We start from the raw sequence: 15,686 nt of genomic DNA, 5'->3' as shown, positions 1-15,686 counted from the left end.
CCCCCACTTCCCAGTCTGTGCCTGGTCTCCCCATCCTCCTTCCCCTGTCTTTGTGCTGGTTCTCTGGGTTGGATCCCTCCATCTTCTCAGCACCAGTAGACACTGGTCAGCATGTGGTCTTCATCTCAGAAGAGTTTCTCCCTGAGCTTTGCTCTCACTGAGCTGTTGGGCCGCTCGGATTAGATGTATCATGACAACACGTCCATGTGGGGGTGGCTTCCCAGATCAGGCTCGCATACCCTTTAACCTGAAACGTGGCTGAGTTCTGACCCAGGCAGTGTTCCCTACGGAGCCCAGGAGCGCCAGGCATGTACTTTCCTCCTTGCTACTTCCTCCAGGTGGAGGCTCAGGGTCTCCTGTTGTCAGCCAGCCCCCCAGGAGGGAAAGGAGGGCCCCGCTGGGCACAGCGATCGCGGAGGAGGCTGAGAGGCTGGAATGAAATGAGTCTCTCGTGGGCAGCAGACTCGGGAAAGAGAGGCACAACCGGGGGGCTGGGATGTGCCGCTCTCTTGAGGCCTGAGGTTGAGGACGTGAGAGATACGATCAGGTTCACGCTGCTGGAGGGAGCGCGAGACGGTGCAGCCGCTCAGGGACACCGTCGGGTGGTTCCTCACAGCCCGGTGTTCACGGGGCCCAGGCACCTCTCCTGGGGTGGCGGCTGAGGAGCGAGCACACGTCCCCCAGGGCGCACAGTGGTGCTCATGTGTCTGCGATGGATGCGGTCCCGACGCAGATGAGTTCGGAGAACATGATGCTCGTGGGTTCCATTGATATGAACCTTGCAGAGCAGGCGCGCCGTGGAGCCAGCAGATCCGAGGGTGCCGGGGCCGGGGGGCGGTTGGGGAGCTGATGGCTGAGGGCTGTGGACTTGCCGTTGGGGTGATAAAATGCCCTAAAATGGATAGTAGCAACGGTTGCACCACCAAATATGTTAAAAATCACCAAGTCCTACGTTTTAAGTGGGCCCATCGGGCGGTATGTGAGGTCGAGCTCAGTAAAGCCGCTACTGAAGGAAGACCACGAGGTCTGCCCTCAGGGCGACCTGCCTGGAGGCCGGGAGGCTGGGACATGTGGTCTCATGGGTCCGGAACCCCCTCTGCAGAGAGTACTACACGGAGAAGTGCGTCATGAACAATTACTTCGGCATCGGCCTGGATGCGAAGATCTCCCTGGACTTCAACAACAAGCGTGACGAGCACCCGGAGAAGTGCAGGTAGGCGGCGGGCTTGCGTGCGCACCTGCCCCTGCGTCCTCGCTTCCCCCTCCTGGTAGCGAGGGGGCCGCTGGTGTCCGCGAGATGGCGGGCGTGCGGCGTGGAGGCGGAAGGCGTGTGTAAAATCTGGGTGCCTTGTTGTTGGAAAGGCAGGTGCTTGCATGAGATGTGGGTGGAACCAGGTTGGGGTCCGGGAGGCCAGCCTGGAGGAGGGTTCCAGCCCTCAGGGTTGGCATGGTCAGGGCAATTTCCACATGAGAAAATGAGTGCACTCGGTCAGAAGGGTCTGTGTCATAAGTTGTGGCGCTGTAGAGGGACAGGTGACAAAGTGTGCTAAGAGGGTACTGTGCTAAGAGAGTCCCTGGCAGCCTTGGGGGCAGGTCTGTGTGACCCTCCTCATGCCAGGCAGAGCTGGGCGGCCTGGCTGCCTCCCCACAAAGCCTATGAGAAGACACCCCTTGTCCCTTGCCATGTAGGGAGGGGCTGGAGAGAAACGGGCAGGCTCCCTCCTGGGCTGAAGTGGAAACGCGGAAGTGAAGCGGGGACTTGGCGTCTCCCACCTCCCCCTCAGTCACCCCCTGGAGGAGCCATTCGGCTTTGACATTGTAGAACTGGAGAAGGAGAAGCGGAGGTGTGGTTTGGGCACGGACAGCCACTGATGCAGGAGTTGGGGGCCCCTTGCTGGAGAGCCTGCCAACTTGCTTGCCGTCCATCTTGGCCGTCTGTGCCCTGCTCGATTGGTGCCATTGTTCCTTGGAAGGGGACTCTGGGAGAGCCGGCTGGGAGGGAGGCACCACGTCGCCCTGGTGACCAGCGGGTTCTGTGTCGGTGCAGATTTCTCAGAGAACAAAATCAAGCTTAAGAGTTCAGAAACCTTTGAACTTTGGGGTTCTTGAGTGGAGGAAAGTGTCTCAGGGGCCCCCAGGGACATCTCTGTTGTTCGGCACCTAATGGTGAGCCCGACTGCTTTAAAAAGGCCTGTTAGTTCAAAAATAACTCAAAAGGCATTAAAATGCATGGGATTTAACATAGGAAAATAGGTGAGTGACAGGACCATGCGCAATACATTTTTAGAACTGCAGGCCCCTGCTAGGATAATCCTGGAGTTTGTGTCGAGAGCTTTGAAAAGGTCTAAGAGGAATTCCATTCCTACAAGTCTCTCCTAAGAAGTAACTAGAAAAACACTTGCCAGTGTTTCTCAAAGAGGTGTGTAAATACAAAGGGGCCACTGCCGTGTAACTCAGGGAGCCCAGGACTGGGGAGGTGGCTGGGTCCAGCCACAGGGATTACGTGGACAAGTGCTGGTGGACACAGGGTGTGGGACCACGTGCGCAGAGTTGCTCAGGAGACCGCAGACTGGCTCTTTCCCCTGTGAGTCAAAGACTGAAGAAATACACTGAGGTTTTTACCATCAGGACGCACAGCTGTGGGGGTTAGGAGGCTTTTGTTCTCTGTTGTGCTTTTCGGCACTTCCCACATTTTCTATGCTAGGTATAATTTTCTAGCTGGAAAAAAATCATTATTTTTTTGTGAGGTTATGTAATGTCTTTTTTACCTTTTAGGTAAATTAGTTTCTTGGGAATGTTACTTTCCAGAGAATTTTCTATCACGAGACGTATTTCTTTATGCACATCTTACGTAGGCACATAATGAGGAAATGCGCCTCCGTATCAAGCTGTCGGTGCTGGCAGTGGCTGCCTGTCTGACTGGTGTGTGATGGGGTGTGGCCACGGCCACGGCTGGCCATGTAACTTGCTTTCCGCCTCCAGGAGCCGGACCAAGAACATGATGTGGTACGGAGTCCTCGGGACCAAAGAGTTGCTGCACAGAACCTACAGGAACCTGGAGCAGAAGGTCCTGCTGGAGGTGAGCGGGACGGTCTCCTGCAGATGTGGGCGGTCCACGGCCGCCTGCTCACCTGCCAGCCCTTCTCCTCGAGGAGCTGGGCTCCCTGTGCCGTGTGGTCCCTCAGTGGGAGGTCAGCCCCTCCGGAGCGGGCTTGCTGGTGAAGAAGGGCCAGGCTGATGCTGTGCTTCCCTTATCCCTTTCCTGGCATTTCTGCTGCAGTGTGATGGGCGCCCCATCCCGCTCCCCAGTCTGCAGGGGATCGCTGTCCTCAACATTCCCAGCTACGCCGGAGGGACCAACTTCTGGGGGGGCACCAAGGAAGATGATGTACGTATGGAGGTTATTGGTGGGCTGGGCCCCAGCTGGGTGTGGGTAGTCTTTCAAGGAGTATCTGCTACATCAGGCCCCGATGGAGTCTCTGGCTCTTGGGGCTCTGTGGGTGGCGTGGCTGCAACTCCTCCCTGTGCTGGTGGTCAGAGGACAGAGGAGAACAAGACAGGGTCCCCTGCTCATAAGAAGAGAGGCCGAGTGGGACAGATGTGGTCAGGGGCACAGGTGTGATGCAGAAGCCAGGCGCGACTCCGATTTGGGGTGGTCTGGGAAGGCTTCTCGGAGGGGACATCTACGCTGAGACCTGAAGGAGACCTGGCGTTGGCCAGGTCCGGTCGGGAGAGGGTGCAGAGGCTGTTCCAGGTAATTGCTGGAACAGCTTATGTGTAGGCTTAGTGGTGAGGTGGGTGTGGAGGAAGCTGACGAGTCAGAGCCCACGTGGGGTTGTCCGGTCCAGGGAAGAAGTCTGCGGAAGGTGTCGTTTGCTTTCAACGGCGGGTGCAGCTTCCATTGTCCGTAATAGGGAACAGGAGGAGTGATGGAAAGCGCGCACTCGGGATGTCCTGGAGGCGGGGGCGCCTGCCTGGCTGCTCAGCGAGTGGAGCAGGCGGCTCTTGGTCTCGGTTTGAGCCGCACGTTGGGTGTAGAGATGACTTACGGTGAACAACAGGATGTGCGGCTGCTGTTGCGAGCACCGCGTGTGCATTGACTCGGTCCTCCCGAGAGCCTCTTGGGGAGCACCCTAGTGCTATCCCTGCGCCCCAGATGAGGAACCGAGGACGAGAAAATTAAGTAACTTGCTCAAGGTCGCACCGCTAGAAAATGGCAGGTCAGAGATTTGATCCCAGGCAGCTGGTCTCAGGGTCTCTACTAGACACCCTCAGCGACGCAGTCACACCGTGGCTGCTTCTCAGGACATGCCAGGCGAGTCGTGCGCCTGCCTGTCGGCTAGCCAGGCCCGCGGCCCCGAGAGTGAGCAGCAGAGGGCTGTGCAGGGAGGTCCGGGGCGGGTGGCTCCTCACACGGGCCCTTTCAGACCTTCGCAGCCCCGTCGTTCGACGACAAGATCCTGGAGGTGGTGGCTGTGTTTGGCAGCATGCAGATGGCGGTCTCTCGCGTCATTAAGCTGCAGCATCACCGAATCGCCCAGGTATTGGCTGTGGTCTGCAGGTGGGAGGGGTGTGGGAGGCAGTGTGGCTCACGCACGTTTGGAGCGGCTGGGCCTGGCCGCCTCTGTCGGGGCGCCCCTGCTGCACAGGGCCCAGGGGAAGGGCTGCTTCTCCAGGACCGCCCACGGCCCCGCCGGCTGGTCCAGAGCCCTGCCTCACCTGCTGTACTTGACAGTTAAAAAACACTCTTTCAAAATGGGGGCTGACTTGGATCCTGCCTGAGCGCCCTGACTTCGTCCGTGGGTGCTGGCCATCCCCCCCACCCCCACGTCTGTTGAGGTGGGATGAGCTGAGATGGGCCCCACTGAACTTGGCATGCGGCTGCAGATTCCAGAAGCTGCATCCTGTTTGGGGGTGGAGACCAAGCTGGTCTGTGGCCCACCTGGAGAGGGAAGACGGGGAGGGGGCTCCCCTACTCGTGACGGGCTGGGGAGGGCGGTGTCCTTAGGCACAGGAAGCGGGGAGGCTGATACCCTGGCCCCCTGAACCCCAGGCTGTGACGTCCCAGCCCTTCCTGCCTTAGTCTGTCCCCGCGGAGGGGAGGATGTTCGAATTTTGTGATCAAACTCTTTGGTGGTATTTTTTTGTTGAAAAGAGAAACTGTGCATCGCTAGCCACCTGTCGGTTTACCCTTTGTGGGAGTGCTTGCATGTGAGCAGGGCCCCGTGGCTCTTGCTGCTCACGGGTCCCCACCCTGTGCCCAGGGCTTGTGTGTGACCACCAGGGTCCCGCTGCAGTCACAGATGCCGTGCTGGCTGAAGGGACATGGGGGACAGGACACAACTTCAGGCTTCACGAGCTGTGCCCAGGACAGGGAGGCCTGACCGCAGGGTGGTTGGTGGGCGTGGCGTCACCCCAGGTGTCAGCTGGCTTGTGCCGGGCCGTGTGGGACAGGAGGGCCCCTGCGGCGCTGAGATCTAGCACCTCAGCCCCGTGGCCCAGCGCGGCGCACGAGTAATGCCGCGGTGTTTGCTCAGTGCCGCACGGTGAAGATCTCCATCCTGGGAGACGAGGGCGTCCCTGTGCAGGTGGACGGAGAGGCCTGGATCCAGCCTCCAGGGTACATCCGGATCATCCACAAGAACCGGGCACAGACGCTCACCAGAGACAGGGTGAGAAGGGCTGCATGTGGGGACCTGGGGGGGGGGGGTCCCAGGGCTTCCCTGCAGGCACAGCTGCGCACCTTCTGGGAGGAGACCCGGAGTCTCTAGCGTATTGTTCTAGAACTTACTCTTTTGAGACGCAGAGACGAAGTGAGCAGGGGTGTAATTTGCAGGACGATCTGCCCTACTTGGTGTAGAAAAGAAGTCCGTGTCTCCTTTTCTGGCTGTTGTCCAGCTCGTGTCCCAGCAGTGCTTGCTGTCGGACACGGATCGCCTCTCGCGAGAGTGGCGCACAGTCGGACCCCGGGTTTCCGTGCCCTAGGCGTTCGAGAACACCCTGAAGTCCTGGGAAGACAAGCAGAAGTGTGAGCTGCCGCGCCCTCCGTCCTTCTCGCTGCACCCGGAGAGCCTGCCTGAGGAGGAGGCCACGCAGATGGACCACTTCGGGCAGGCGGCGGGCGCCCTCATCCACAGGTGGGCGCTCGCCCCCCCCCCCCCCCCCCCCCCCCCCCCCCCCCCCCCCCCCCCCACTGCTCCCCGTGCGCCGGCCGCCGCCTCCTGGGTGTCTGCTGGGGTTTCTGCTGGCCCTTGGCTTTGCTTTATTTCGCCTGACTTTCCAAGGTCGCTCGGGTGTATGTAGATGGAGGCCTAAAATCCACAGGTGTTTTCAGAACCAGCTCAGGGGCTTTAAAACCTATCCCGGACTCTTCCGAGGAGCCCGCTTACTGCCTCCGCTGCTTCATCCCAGACCACACGTTTATTATCGTTATTTAAAAAAAAGAAAAGAAAAAAAAAGACAGCAGCTGGAGGCGTTTCCTGTTCTTCTTCTGCCTCAAAGAAGTGGCTCTTGGGACTGCGGGGGCCTTCCAGCACGAGGCCCCTCTGCCCCTCTCCCTCCTCCCCTGCGTGCCTGCTGCTGGCGTGCCTCACTCTGGAGGGGTCTGTCAGCCACCATACCTGGCCTGTCCTCGTCAGTGGTGCTGCCGTGTGGCTTCCTCCTCCGCGGCCCTCCCCGGGAGCACCCTGCCCTCCCAGGAGCACCCTGCCCTGCGGGATCCGGACTGTGCGCCCTTCCAGGGCTATTCCCCTGCCCTTTCCCCAGGCATCAGGCTCTTGGCCCACGGCTGGTAGCTCTCCTGGGAATCCTGTAGGCACTTCTGGGTCTAGGGGTCCTTCTGGGCCCCCGAGAGCATCTCCTGTGCTTAGCTCTGTGTCTGCGGCCTCCGCGCCCATGACCAAATCAGTATCTGGGCCTGATGGCTTCACTTCTTACACTTTTCCCAGTTCCTTGCTGTGCCACTCGTTCTGGCTTCCTTCTGTCTTCTTTCTTGTCCCCTCGAAGCCTGTGGCAGCCCCACAGATGGGGCCCTGCTTCTTGGCAGCTGCTCCTGGTTTTTCCCAGGGTTGGTGAGTGCTCCCCTGGCCTGCTTCCCTGACTCTTGTGCTTTGTCTGTCCCTGGTGCTCTGCTGTGTCCGACCCTATCACTGCCCTCTCTCTGCCCGTGTGAGTCCCTTGGGCAACAACTGCTGCCTGGGGCCGGGTCCTGGGGTCTGAGTCTTTTGAAGCAGGATTGTCCCCACAGAAAAGGGTTCTGTCATTCCCGTTGACAGAGCGGGGCAGGCCAAGTCTCTCTTCATGACCGATCAGCTGTTTGCTTGCCGTTTTACAGGGCGTGAGTCTCCTTCTGGGATTTTTCCTCCCTGGTCGAGTTTCTGGAAGAACTTGGATTGTGATGTCCTGTTTCCCATTTAAGACCCTATCTGTTTACCATCAGTGAGGGAATGGTGGTCAGGGTCATCCTGTGCCCATCCTCATGGCTGAGCCCTGTCTGCATTGGCCCTCTGGGCCGAACCTGGGTCTGTGTTGGAGCAAGGTGATGTCCTAGGCTGCCCCTTTGCCTGCTCTGACGAGTGCCGTCTCTCTCTCTCTCTCTCTCTCTCTCTCTCTCTCTCTAGTATCCGGGAGATAGCTCAGTCCCATCAAGACATGGAGCAGGAACTTGCCCACGCCGTCAACGCCAGCTCCAAGTCCATGGACCGAGTGTACGGCAAGCCCAGGACCGCAGAGGTGCCTGTGCTTTTCCGGTCTTGCTCCTCTGGAGTCCTGTGGCCCTTGGGCCTTCTACATGGGTGTCGTTCTGGTTCCTCTCAGGGGCTGAACTGCAGTTTCGTCCTGGAAATGGTGAATAACATCAAAGCTCTGCGCAGCGAGACGGAGCTGCTGCTGGCCGGGAAGATGGCCCTGGTAAGCTAAGAGGCCGGCCTCGCGCTGTCCGTGTAGTGACCTTTGTTGTTCTCAGAGCAGCAGATTTTAGTCTAGAATTCTAGACAGCGCTGGGAGGGGCCTCGGAGGTCGCCTGATCTGGCCGTGTGGTTGTGGCCCTCTGGCCATATCTCAAGCATGTCGTCTCGAGCGTGTTAGACTCTCTGGACGGGACCAGCTGTGTCGCTGTGCTCAGGATTCTGCCTTAGAAATCCTCAGGTGTGGAGCCGCCCCCCGGGCACCTGGGCCTTGTTCTCAGACACACAGTGCCGTCGCCCTCCTTGCTCAGCCCTGCAGACTCTGCCAGGCTTCCGATCTGGGCGGGCACACAGGGCAGGTTTCACTGAATCGAAGAAGCTAAAATAGGGAAGGTGCGAGGGATGGTCTGGCCAACCTTCTTGTTCTAAAAGATGAGGACGTGGAGGTCAAGGAGGTGGAGTGAACTGAAGATCGTACGTCTGGAGAAGCACCCCAGAAGTCTGGTTCCACGTCCTGTGCTCTTCATTCCCAGAGAGTCTGCTCTTCTGGGTGTGACTGCCACTCCCTGCCGGCTGCCGGCGTGTCCTGCGCTGTGCTGTGGGTGGGCTGCTCCTGCCCTCTTCCTGACATAGGGGTCCCGAGGCCAGCCAGAGTAGGTGAAGTGGCCGCTCTGCTAATGCAGTGTCAGACAAGCTTGGATTAGTCCAGTATTCATGAAAGGAGCGTTTTAATTCCTGCGTCTCCTACTTAGAAGGGGAGGTTCTGAGTTTGGCCCCTTAGCCAGTGCTGTGGGACTTGCTCTCCTTAGGAGTTTTTGTAAGGCCTCTCCGAGACAAACAGACCGCTCTGGAGCAGACTGCACGCCGCATGGGGGCTCTGCCGTGGCCCCGGCCCCTCCCTGCTGCTAACCGGCCGTGTTTCTTTTCTGCCCGGCGCAGCAGTTGGACCCCCCTCAGAAGGAGCGGCTGGGCGCTGCTCTCGCCGAGATGGACCGGCAGCTCAGGAAGCTGGCGGACACCCCCTGGCTGGGCCAGCCCCTGGAGCCTGGTGATGAGGAGGTATGTGGGTCACAGGGCTTCAGCGTGGGCGCCCCGGGGTGCGGTGGCTTTCCCTCAGTGCCTGTCATCGCTGTGAGCTGTGCAGCTTTGAGATGAAGATGGTGTCGTCTCACAGCCCCTGATAAGGCTTCTCAGGGTTCTCGATTGAAACGCCTTAGAGGTGTAGGAAAGGACCGGCAGGGAGGAAGGCTGGGAGTTAGTGTTGAGCCCGGTCCTTGAGGACTGGGGCACTTGTCACCTCAGAAACAGAATGGCAGGGCCGGCCAGGAAGTCGTAGGTGGCCGAGCCCAGCCCTGCTGTTTGCCCCCGGGGTGAAGACACATCGGTTGGATAAATGGCTGCTGCTGAAGTCTGTTGTTGACGGGGACAGAGTTGGTGTGTCCCGTTCACAATCGCGCTTGTGTTTTGCATGTATTTAGAGACTCCAGCTTGTCACAGGTCCGATAGCCGGGACAGACAGGACCCCAGGCACATGGCACGCTGGGGGGTTGTTGCCTCTTGCAGCAGGAGGACAGGCAGGAAGCGCCCGAGAGAGGTGCTTGTTGGAGGGTCGGTTTTGTGGGCAGCATCCTGATAAAGACGAACTATAGAGGGCCTTTTTTCTCAGCGGCGGGGCAGAGGTGGGCCTGAGAAAAGTTCATCCTAGGCTTCTACAGCCTTGCCAGAGAAAGGACGGTTAGACACGGCACATCTGGCATTCCTACTGCCAGTTTGTCCGTTAGCACCCGTTGCCAGCAGTTAGGTGATGGGACAGAGGAGGGTTACAGCAGTCTGTCTTGCTCCGCCCTGAACATGCAGGTGTCTGTTGACAAATGCGGACCCTGCATGGAAAACTGACTCAGGCCTCCCAACAGAGCCACAAAACTCAGCAGCTTATGTATGAGGACGTTTTGGTTTAAAGGGACAGGCCAAGCTCATCAAAATTAGTTAAAGTGTGAATTCTAAATATGAAATTTTCATTTAAAAGAAAATTCCTCAAATAATAATATATAAAATGCTTAATAGATGTAACAGTAACATAGCCCTTAATTCCAGATTAAGTTTATCAAAGCCTGTGAATGAACAGTGAGATGGGGAGGCTGGGAAGAAGACAGGGACAGAGGAATGAAGCTACAGTAAATTCCTTATTTGAAGATGGAAGGTGTAACAAAAGGTCCTTGATTGTGATAGTTAGGGAAATGCAGAGTTAGTAATATCTTTAAAAACTTAAAGGTAGTTTCTAGTAGAATTGAAAAAGGTGTATGTTTTTCCAAATCATTTTTAAAAAAAAAATATAATCTACATTTTGAGGGAAAATAAGGGACTAGTAAACATGTAGCTAAGAGCATAAAAGTAAGATTAAAAAGTGGTGTAACTTCTTCTCTGAAAAGCAGACTATCATAAGATTGCATTAAAAAGGTAATCTAACCGTATACCAATCGCAGAAGTCCAGTTTTCTCTCCCTACGCCCCGTAAAAACCTAGACATAAAACGATCAAAACAATTTCAAGAAAATACACAAAATCTGAAGTTATAATATTAATGTAAAAATAGGTTTGCAATAAAGGATAAAGAGAGGATCATTTTATATTGGCAAAATATAATAGTTTTACACTCATAAAATTTATTTTTGTCTTCCTGATCAGTTACTGTCAAACTCTCTGACAATGAATGCAGATAGCTCAGTTTACTTTTGTGGTCTCGTTTTTGCTTTCTGTGTTTTGAGGCTATATTATTGGGTGCATGTAGATTTTATCATTATGTAAAGACCCTTAATGATTGTTTTTAAGTTTACTTGTTTGGTATTTTCATCTTCATACTTTTACTTTTAAGCTTTACTTGTAATGTTTCTCTTAAGAATAGCGTGTTTTCAAATGTTGAATTTTTATTCAGTTAGTTACTCTGGAATGTTCAGTCTGTTTATATTTATTGTGATTATTGTATTTATATGTTAATTTTGCCGTGTTTTGTATTTTTCCCACTTTTTTTGGTTTCTTTTAATTTTTCCTTTTTTCATTGAGAAGTCTCTCCTTCCTCTCACACAACAACTCTCTTTGTCCACTCTAGTAGTTTGGAAATATATACTGTCTATCCTTTTGGTGACTACCTTCTTAATTTTGATTATTGTAAAATCTGTAAAGCAAAAATTCCTGAAATGAAAGTGACAGAAACCAAAGTATAATATGAACCATCACTATCAGTCCATGATTAATGAAATAAATTATATCACAGCATATGAACAAAAAAGCTTGGAAAAATATGTATGTATATATACATGCATATGTTTATGTACATATGGATAAATACATGTGTGTATATATATATACACATAATGAAAAAAATATATGTAATGTTTCTACAGAGAGAGAGAACTTTGTAAAGAGAAAATATGTTTTTTTTTGTTGCCCATAGGACCTTTTTCAAAACTGTATCATATTCTAGATAAGCAGTACTGACTGTGGGAATCTCTCTGTTATTCTAGAAATTGAGAGGGAGCGTTTAGAAACTTTTAGGCAATTAACAGAAGTAAGCAACTAGCAGAGAAATTTTATTTCTCTTGAAAATAATAAAGAATTGAGGCTCGTATTTTGTATGTCCTTTTTGGTTTCATTTTTTTAGTCGCCTGTTTTATGGCACTTGATGAGAGCACCAGTCCCCTGCGGACTGGGGACGGTTAAAGCCGGCTCCTTCCCGGGTGCGGTTGGAGCAGCACTGCATGCCGCAGCCATCAGCTCTGGAGACAGAGAGGGCTAGAACTTTCCCTGGGTCCTGGCTGTGTGGCCGCCGCTGCAGCGGGAGGCGACCAGGCGTCTTCATTTGTTTGCGACTTCCGGGTCTTAGTCCTAAAAGCTCCTGTTTCATGAACTGTGGCTCCAAAGCTTTAAGCCTGAAAATGTTTTCAAAACAAGTATCACCCAATGTGCAGCCACCACGTGAACAAAGCCGCACGAAGCGCCCTGGCGGTCTGGCCGAGTGAACCCTTCAAGCCCTGCGTGTCGTGGCCCCGGTTTGGAGGGTTGTTGCTAGTTGTGAGCTCACGAGACGGCGCGGGTCCCAGGCGGGAGATTGTACAGACAGCACTAGGGGCAGAACCAGAAGCCCTCTGGAGCCGGCCACGGCAGAGCAGGGAGGGGCGGGCTGGTGGTCTTGCAGCCATTCCTCTTGGGGAGCCCAAGGCCGGAACCTGCAGCCGGGTGTCCGGGAGGGAAAGGAAAACCGCACTTGCTCCGGGGGCCTCCGGGGCCTCCCCGCGCTCCCGCCCTCTCTGGCCGGCTCTGCCCGCTTAACATCTGGCTGTGCTCCCGCCCTCTGGGACTCTGGCTCCCCCTGCGCTGGGAGAGATGGGGGCGGTGTTCAGTGGGCCAAGGGAAGCTTGGGGGCGGTGCCACATTTCTACTGGCATAAAAGTAGGAAAATTATTTGAGAGCAAAAAAAGCTGACAAATCTGTGTGCTAGTCTTCGAAAGTACTGACCCTGAACGATCAGTCTGAACCGCGTGGGCCCACCTATGGGTGGGCAAATATAGTGCACCACTGTGAGTGTATTTCCTCTTACGATTTTCTTACCATTGTCTTTTCCGTAGCTTTTTTGTAAGAATACAGCATATAATACACACAAAATACGTGTTAATTGGATCATTCAGGCTCTTTGGGGCGTCAGAAGTTATACTGGAGTTTCAGCTTCGTGGGTGGGGGTCGGGTCCCGTCACTTTCCCGCTGTTCCGAGGTTAACCATAAAGTCTGAGAAATTCAGTCCCCCTGTGGCAAATACAATCAAGGAAAGTTCAAACAAAATGAAGTAATTAAGGTCACAGAACAATAGATAAGAAAATAAAGCTATGTAAAAATAGGTCCCTGAGTACTGCGGTCATTGGTTAGAAATCCCGTCGTAAGATAGTTTCGTTAGGAATGTGGAATGTGACATGCTTCTGATTAGGAAATCCACAAAGGGGCCATCAGAGGCACAAGGAGAATTGGAGGCACGACGGAGCTCGTGCCCAGACGTGAGGCTGCAGATTTTTACCCCCTCAGGGTTTGGTTCATTCTAATGAAAATCCCTTTCAGGTCTGGGAGTGTCCTAAAGCCAAAGGACTAACTGTGGGTCAGTGGCCTTGGGGCAGGAAGAAACAGGCACGTGAAAAATAAGGAAATTGTGCTTTATTTGTGCACACAGGGCTGATACATGTGCACAGGTCATAAACATGGGCACATGCATTGTGTGTGCAAAGCGTCCTTTCCTGCCGAGACCCCCTTCGTGGCTGGTGTGAGAACACGCCCCGAGAAGGCCCACACGCCCGCTGGGGGGGCCAGTGTTAGCTCCAGCCATGTCCGGGACGCTCCGTGGGGAGGCGGCTGCCAGGCGGGGACCCAGTGTCCCGGCCCTCCGGCTCCCCTCCCGCCCTGCTGCTCAAGCCGGTCCCAAGGAAAGAGCGCCAAGTGCAGGGAAGGCTTGTGTACAAAGAGACTCCAGTGCCAGTGGCCCCGCCTACCGGTGCGGCTCTGGGTCGGCCAGGCGCCTGCTGGGTCACCTTGTAAGGTGTGCTGACGTTTGGGGAGTGTTGGTGAATCTTCTTAATCACGTGAGAAACACGTTCTAAAATGAAAACCGAATGTGAAAATAGACACTGTGCAGTCACGGCACAACCACCTTTAAAAGGCGTCACAAATCCGTCAATGCCAAGACTGGAAACCAGGGGGTCTGGGTGAATGAAGCAGGGCTGCCCCTTTGCCAGGCTCCCCGCCTCCCTGAGAAGGGGCCCCAGCCTGGCTGAATCGGGTCTCACTCTCCATGTCTCCCGCTTTCCCCACAGAATGTGATGCTGGAGCTTTCCAAACGCAGCCGCAGTGGCAAATTCCGCCTGGTGACGAAGTTTAAGAAAGAGAAAAACAGCAAGAACAGAGAAGCCCGCAGTAGCCTGGGAGCCCCGGGTACCTGCCCTCCCGTTGCCCTCCGGCCGTGCGCGCCCGCCGCCTGGGCCCTCCCGGTCTCAGGGCTCTCTGGCCTTGTGGCTCTTCCCCGGGGTCCCTGCCTGCGCCGTGGCCCGTCTGTAGCCACAGGACTGCGCCTTCGCTTCCCACGCCGGCGGTGGCTCCTGTGCGGAGTCGCTCCCCGGACTGACTCCCACCGTGGACGGTGCCATGTTGCCCGCCAGCCTGGCATCGGGGCTGCAGGGTGGGAGGAGGGCAGCAGAGGTGACAGGACACTCCGAGACGCAGAGCTCACGCTCAGGTCTTGTACTGGGCCCGCCAGGCCTGCCTCTTGCGGGGGCTGTCGGTTCTCCACTAACAAGTCACTGAGCCAGGCCCCGTGCTGGAGGCCAGGCCACCGGCAACTGCGGGTGGCCAAATCAGTGGAAAATGGCACTCAAGGACAGTTTTGGGGGAGAGTCAATAAATTGGGGCCTAAAATCTGTCTGGAAGCTGGGCTCTGAGCAAGGCTGTTTCCAGTGCTCTCGGGTGCCAGGCAGCCCAGGTTTGGATTTGTAGGTGGTGGTCACTCCCTTTGATTTCTCTTCTTTGCGTGTTGGCCCAGCAGTTGGGTTTCTTTTAACGATGGTAGCTCTGCCCACCTGAAATCTCTGCCCATTTCCCTTCCTGTTGTGGACCAGGGGTGAAGGGAACCCTCTAGAAGGAGGGCAAGCTGATTGCAGCTGCACAGATTGGCATTTTCCTCTTACTTGGTGGTGTCCAGTCCCCCTGGGACACATGGCAAATGTCCAGAAGGCTGGTGGCCAACCTGGCAGGAACAGACAGCACCTACTGCTGTAGCTCAGGCCTCCTGAAAGCGGGCGGCTCGCCTGCTTCTTCCTGCAGAGCTCTGGGTGGTGTGTGTGGCTGAGTGGCGTCTGGGGTCCCCACTGCTGGGGCGTTTAGGGACCTACTGCTGGGGCATCTGGGGTCCCCACTGCTGGGGCATCTGGGGTCCCCACTGCTGGGGCGTCTGGGGTCCCTACTGCTGGGCATCTCGGTGCTGGCTGTTGGGGGCGTTTAGGGACCTACTGCTGGGGCGTCTGGGGTCCCCACTGCTGGGGCGTTTAGGGACCTACTGCTAGGGCATCTGGGGTCCCCACTGCTGGGGCGTCTGGGGTCCCTACTGCTGGGCATCTCGGTGCTGGCTGTTGGGGGCATGTGGGCACCGGCTGCTGGGGCGTCTGGGGGGCCCGCTGCTGGGGCATCTGGGCAGCGGGCGGCTGGGGCGTCGGGAGAGCCAGCTGCTGGGGCATCTGGGCATGGGTTGCTGGGATGCCTGGGTGCGGGCTGCTGGGGCATCTGGGCGCCAGCTGCTGGGCATCTCAGATGCAGGCTGCTGGGCATCTCAGGTGCAGGCTGCTGGGGCGTCTGGGCAGCCGGCTGCTGGGCATCTCAGGTGTGGGCGTCTGGGCGCAGACTGCTGGGCTGTGGTGCTGGCTGCCGCCTGCCTTGCACTGGGCTCTGGGCACTCACTGCATTCATGCTCTTCGTCTCTGACAGTTCACCTCTGGGGGACAGAGGAGGTTGCTGCCTGGCTGGAGCACCTCAGTCTCTGTGAGTATAAGGACATCTTCACGCGGCACGACATCCGGGGCTCCGAGCTCCTGCACCTGGAGCGGAGGGACCTCAAGGTACTTCCACAGCGGCTCCTGGGGCCCGTCCTGGGCTCCTTGCACTCCCTTCTCTGTCCCTCCTTCTGAGCTGGCCATGCCCCAGTATTGTCGGACTCTCCTCACACATGGCTCGGGGTGACACGTGGAAGTGGCCGAGAGGC

General features: G+C 56.0%; 1 protein-coding gene and 1 long non-coding RNA gene across 2 annotated transcripts in view; one reads left to right on the top strand and one right to left on the bottom strand.

Annotated features, from left to right (window-relative positions):
* DGKD (diacylglycerol kinase delta) overlaps positions 1-15,686 on the top strand; it is an 81,280-nt gene that overhangs the window by 62,423 nt on the left and 3,171 nt on the right. The window contains exons 19-29 of the mRNA XM_029933573.1: positions 1,103-1,213; positions 2,983-3,079; positions 3,281-3,388; positions 4,428-4,541; positions 5,538-5,672; positions 5,986-6,137; positions 7,620-7,731; positions 7,816-7,908; positions 8,844-8,963; positions 13,753-13,870; positions 15,413-15,543. Coding sequence (XP_029789433.1) covers positions 1,103-1,213; positions 2,983-3,079; positions 3,281-3,388; positions 4,428-4,541; positions 5,538-5,672; positions 5,986-6,137; positions 7,620-7,731; positions 7,816-7,908; positions 8,844-8,963; positions 13,753-13,870; positions 15,413-15,543 — 1,291 coding nt within the window. The remainder of the gene's footprint in view (positions 1-1,102; positions 1,214-2,982; positions 3,080-3,280; positions 3,389-4,427; positions 4,542-5,537; positions 5,673-5,985; positions 6,138-7,619; positions 7,732-7,815; positions 7,909-8,843; positions 8,964-13,752; positions 13,871-15,412; positions 15,544-15,686) is intronic.
* LOC115287308 lies at positions 11,470-13,535 on the bottom strand. Its single transcript, XR_003906395.1, has 3 exons — positions 13,432-13,535; positions 12,509-12,700; positions 11,470-12,126 (listed from the first exon to the last, which is right to left on the bottom strand). It is a non-coding gene; the product is annotated as an uncharacterized LOC115287308 (long non-coding RNA).

Source organism: Suricata suricatta, chromosome 3, assembly GCF_006229205.1.
Source record: "Suricata suricatta isolate VVHF042 chromosome 3, meerkat_22Aug2017_6uvM2_HiC, whole genome shotgun sequence".
NCBI classification, from domain to species: domain Eukaryota; kingdom Metazoa; phylum Chordata; class Mammalia; order Carnivora; family Herpestidae; genus Suricata; species Suricata suricatta.
This window is presented reverse-complemented; position numbering and strand designations above follow the sequence as displayed.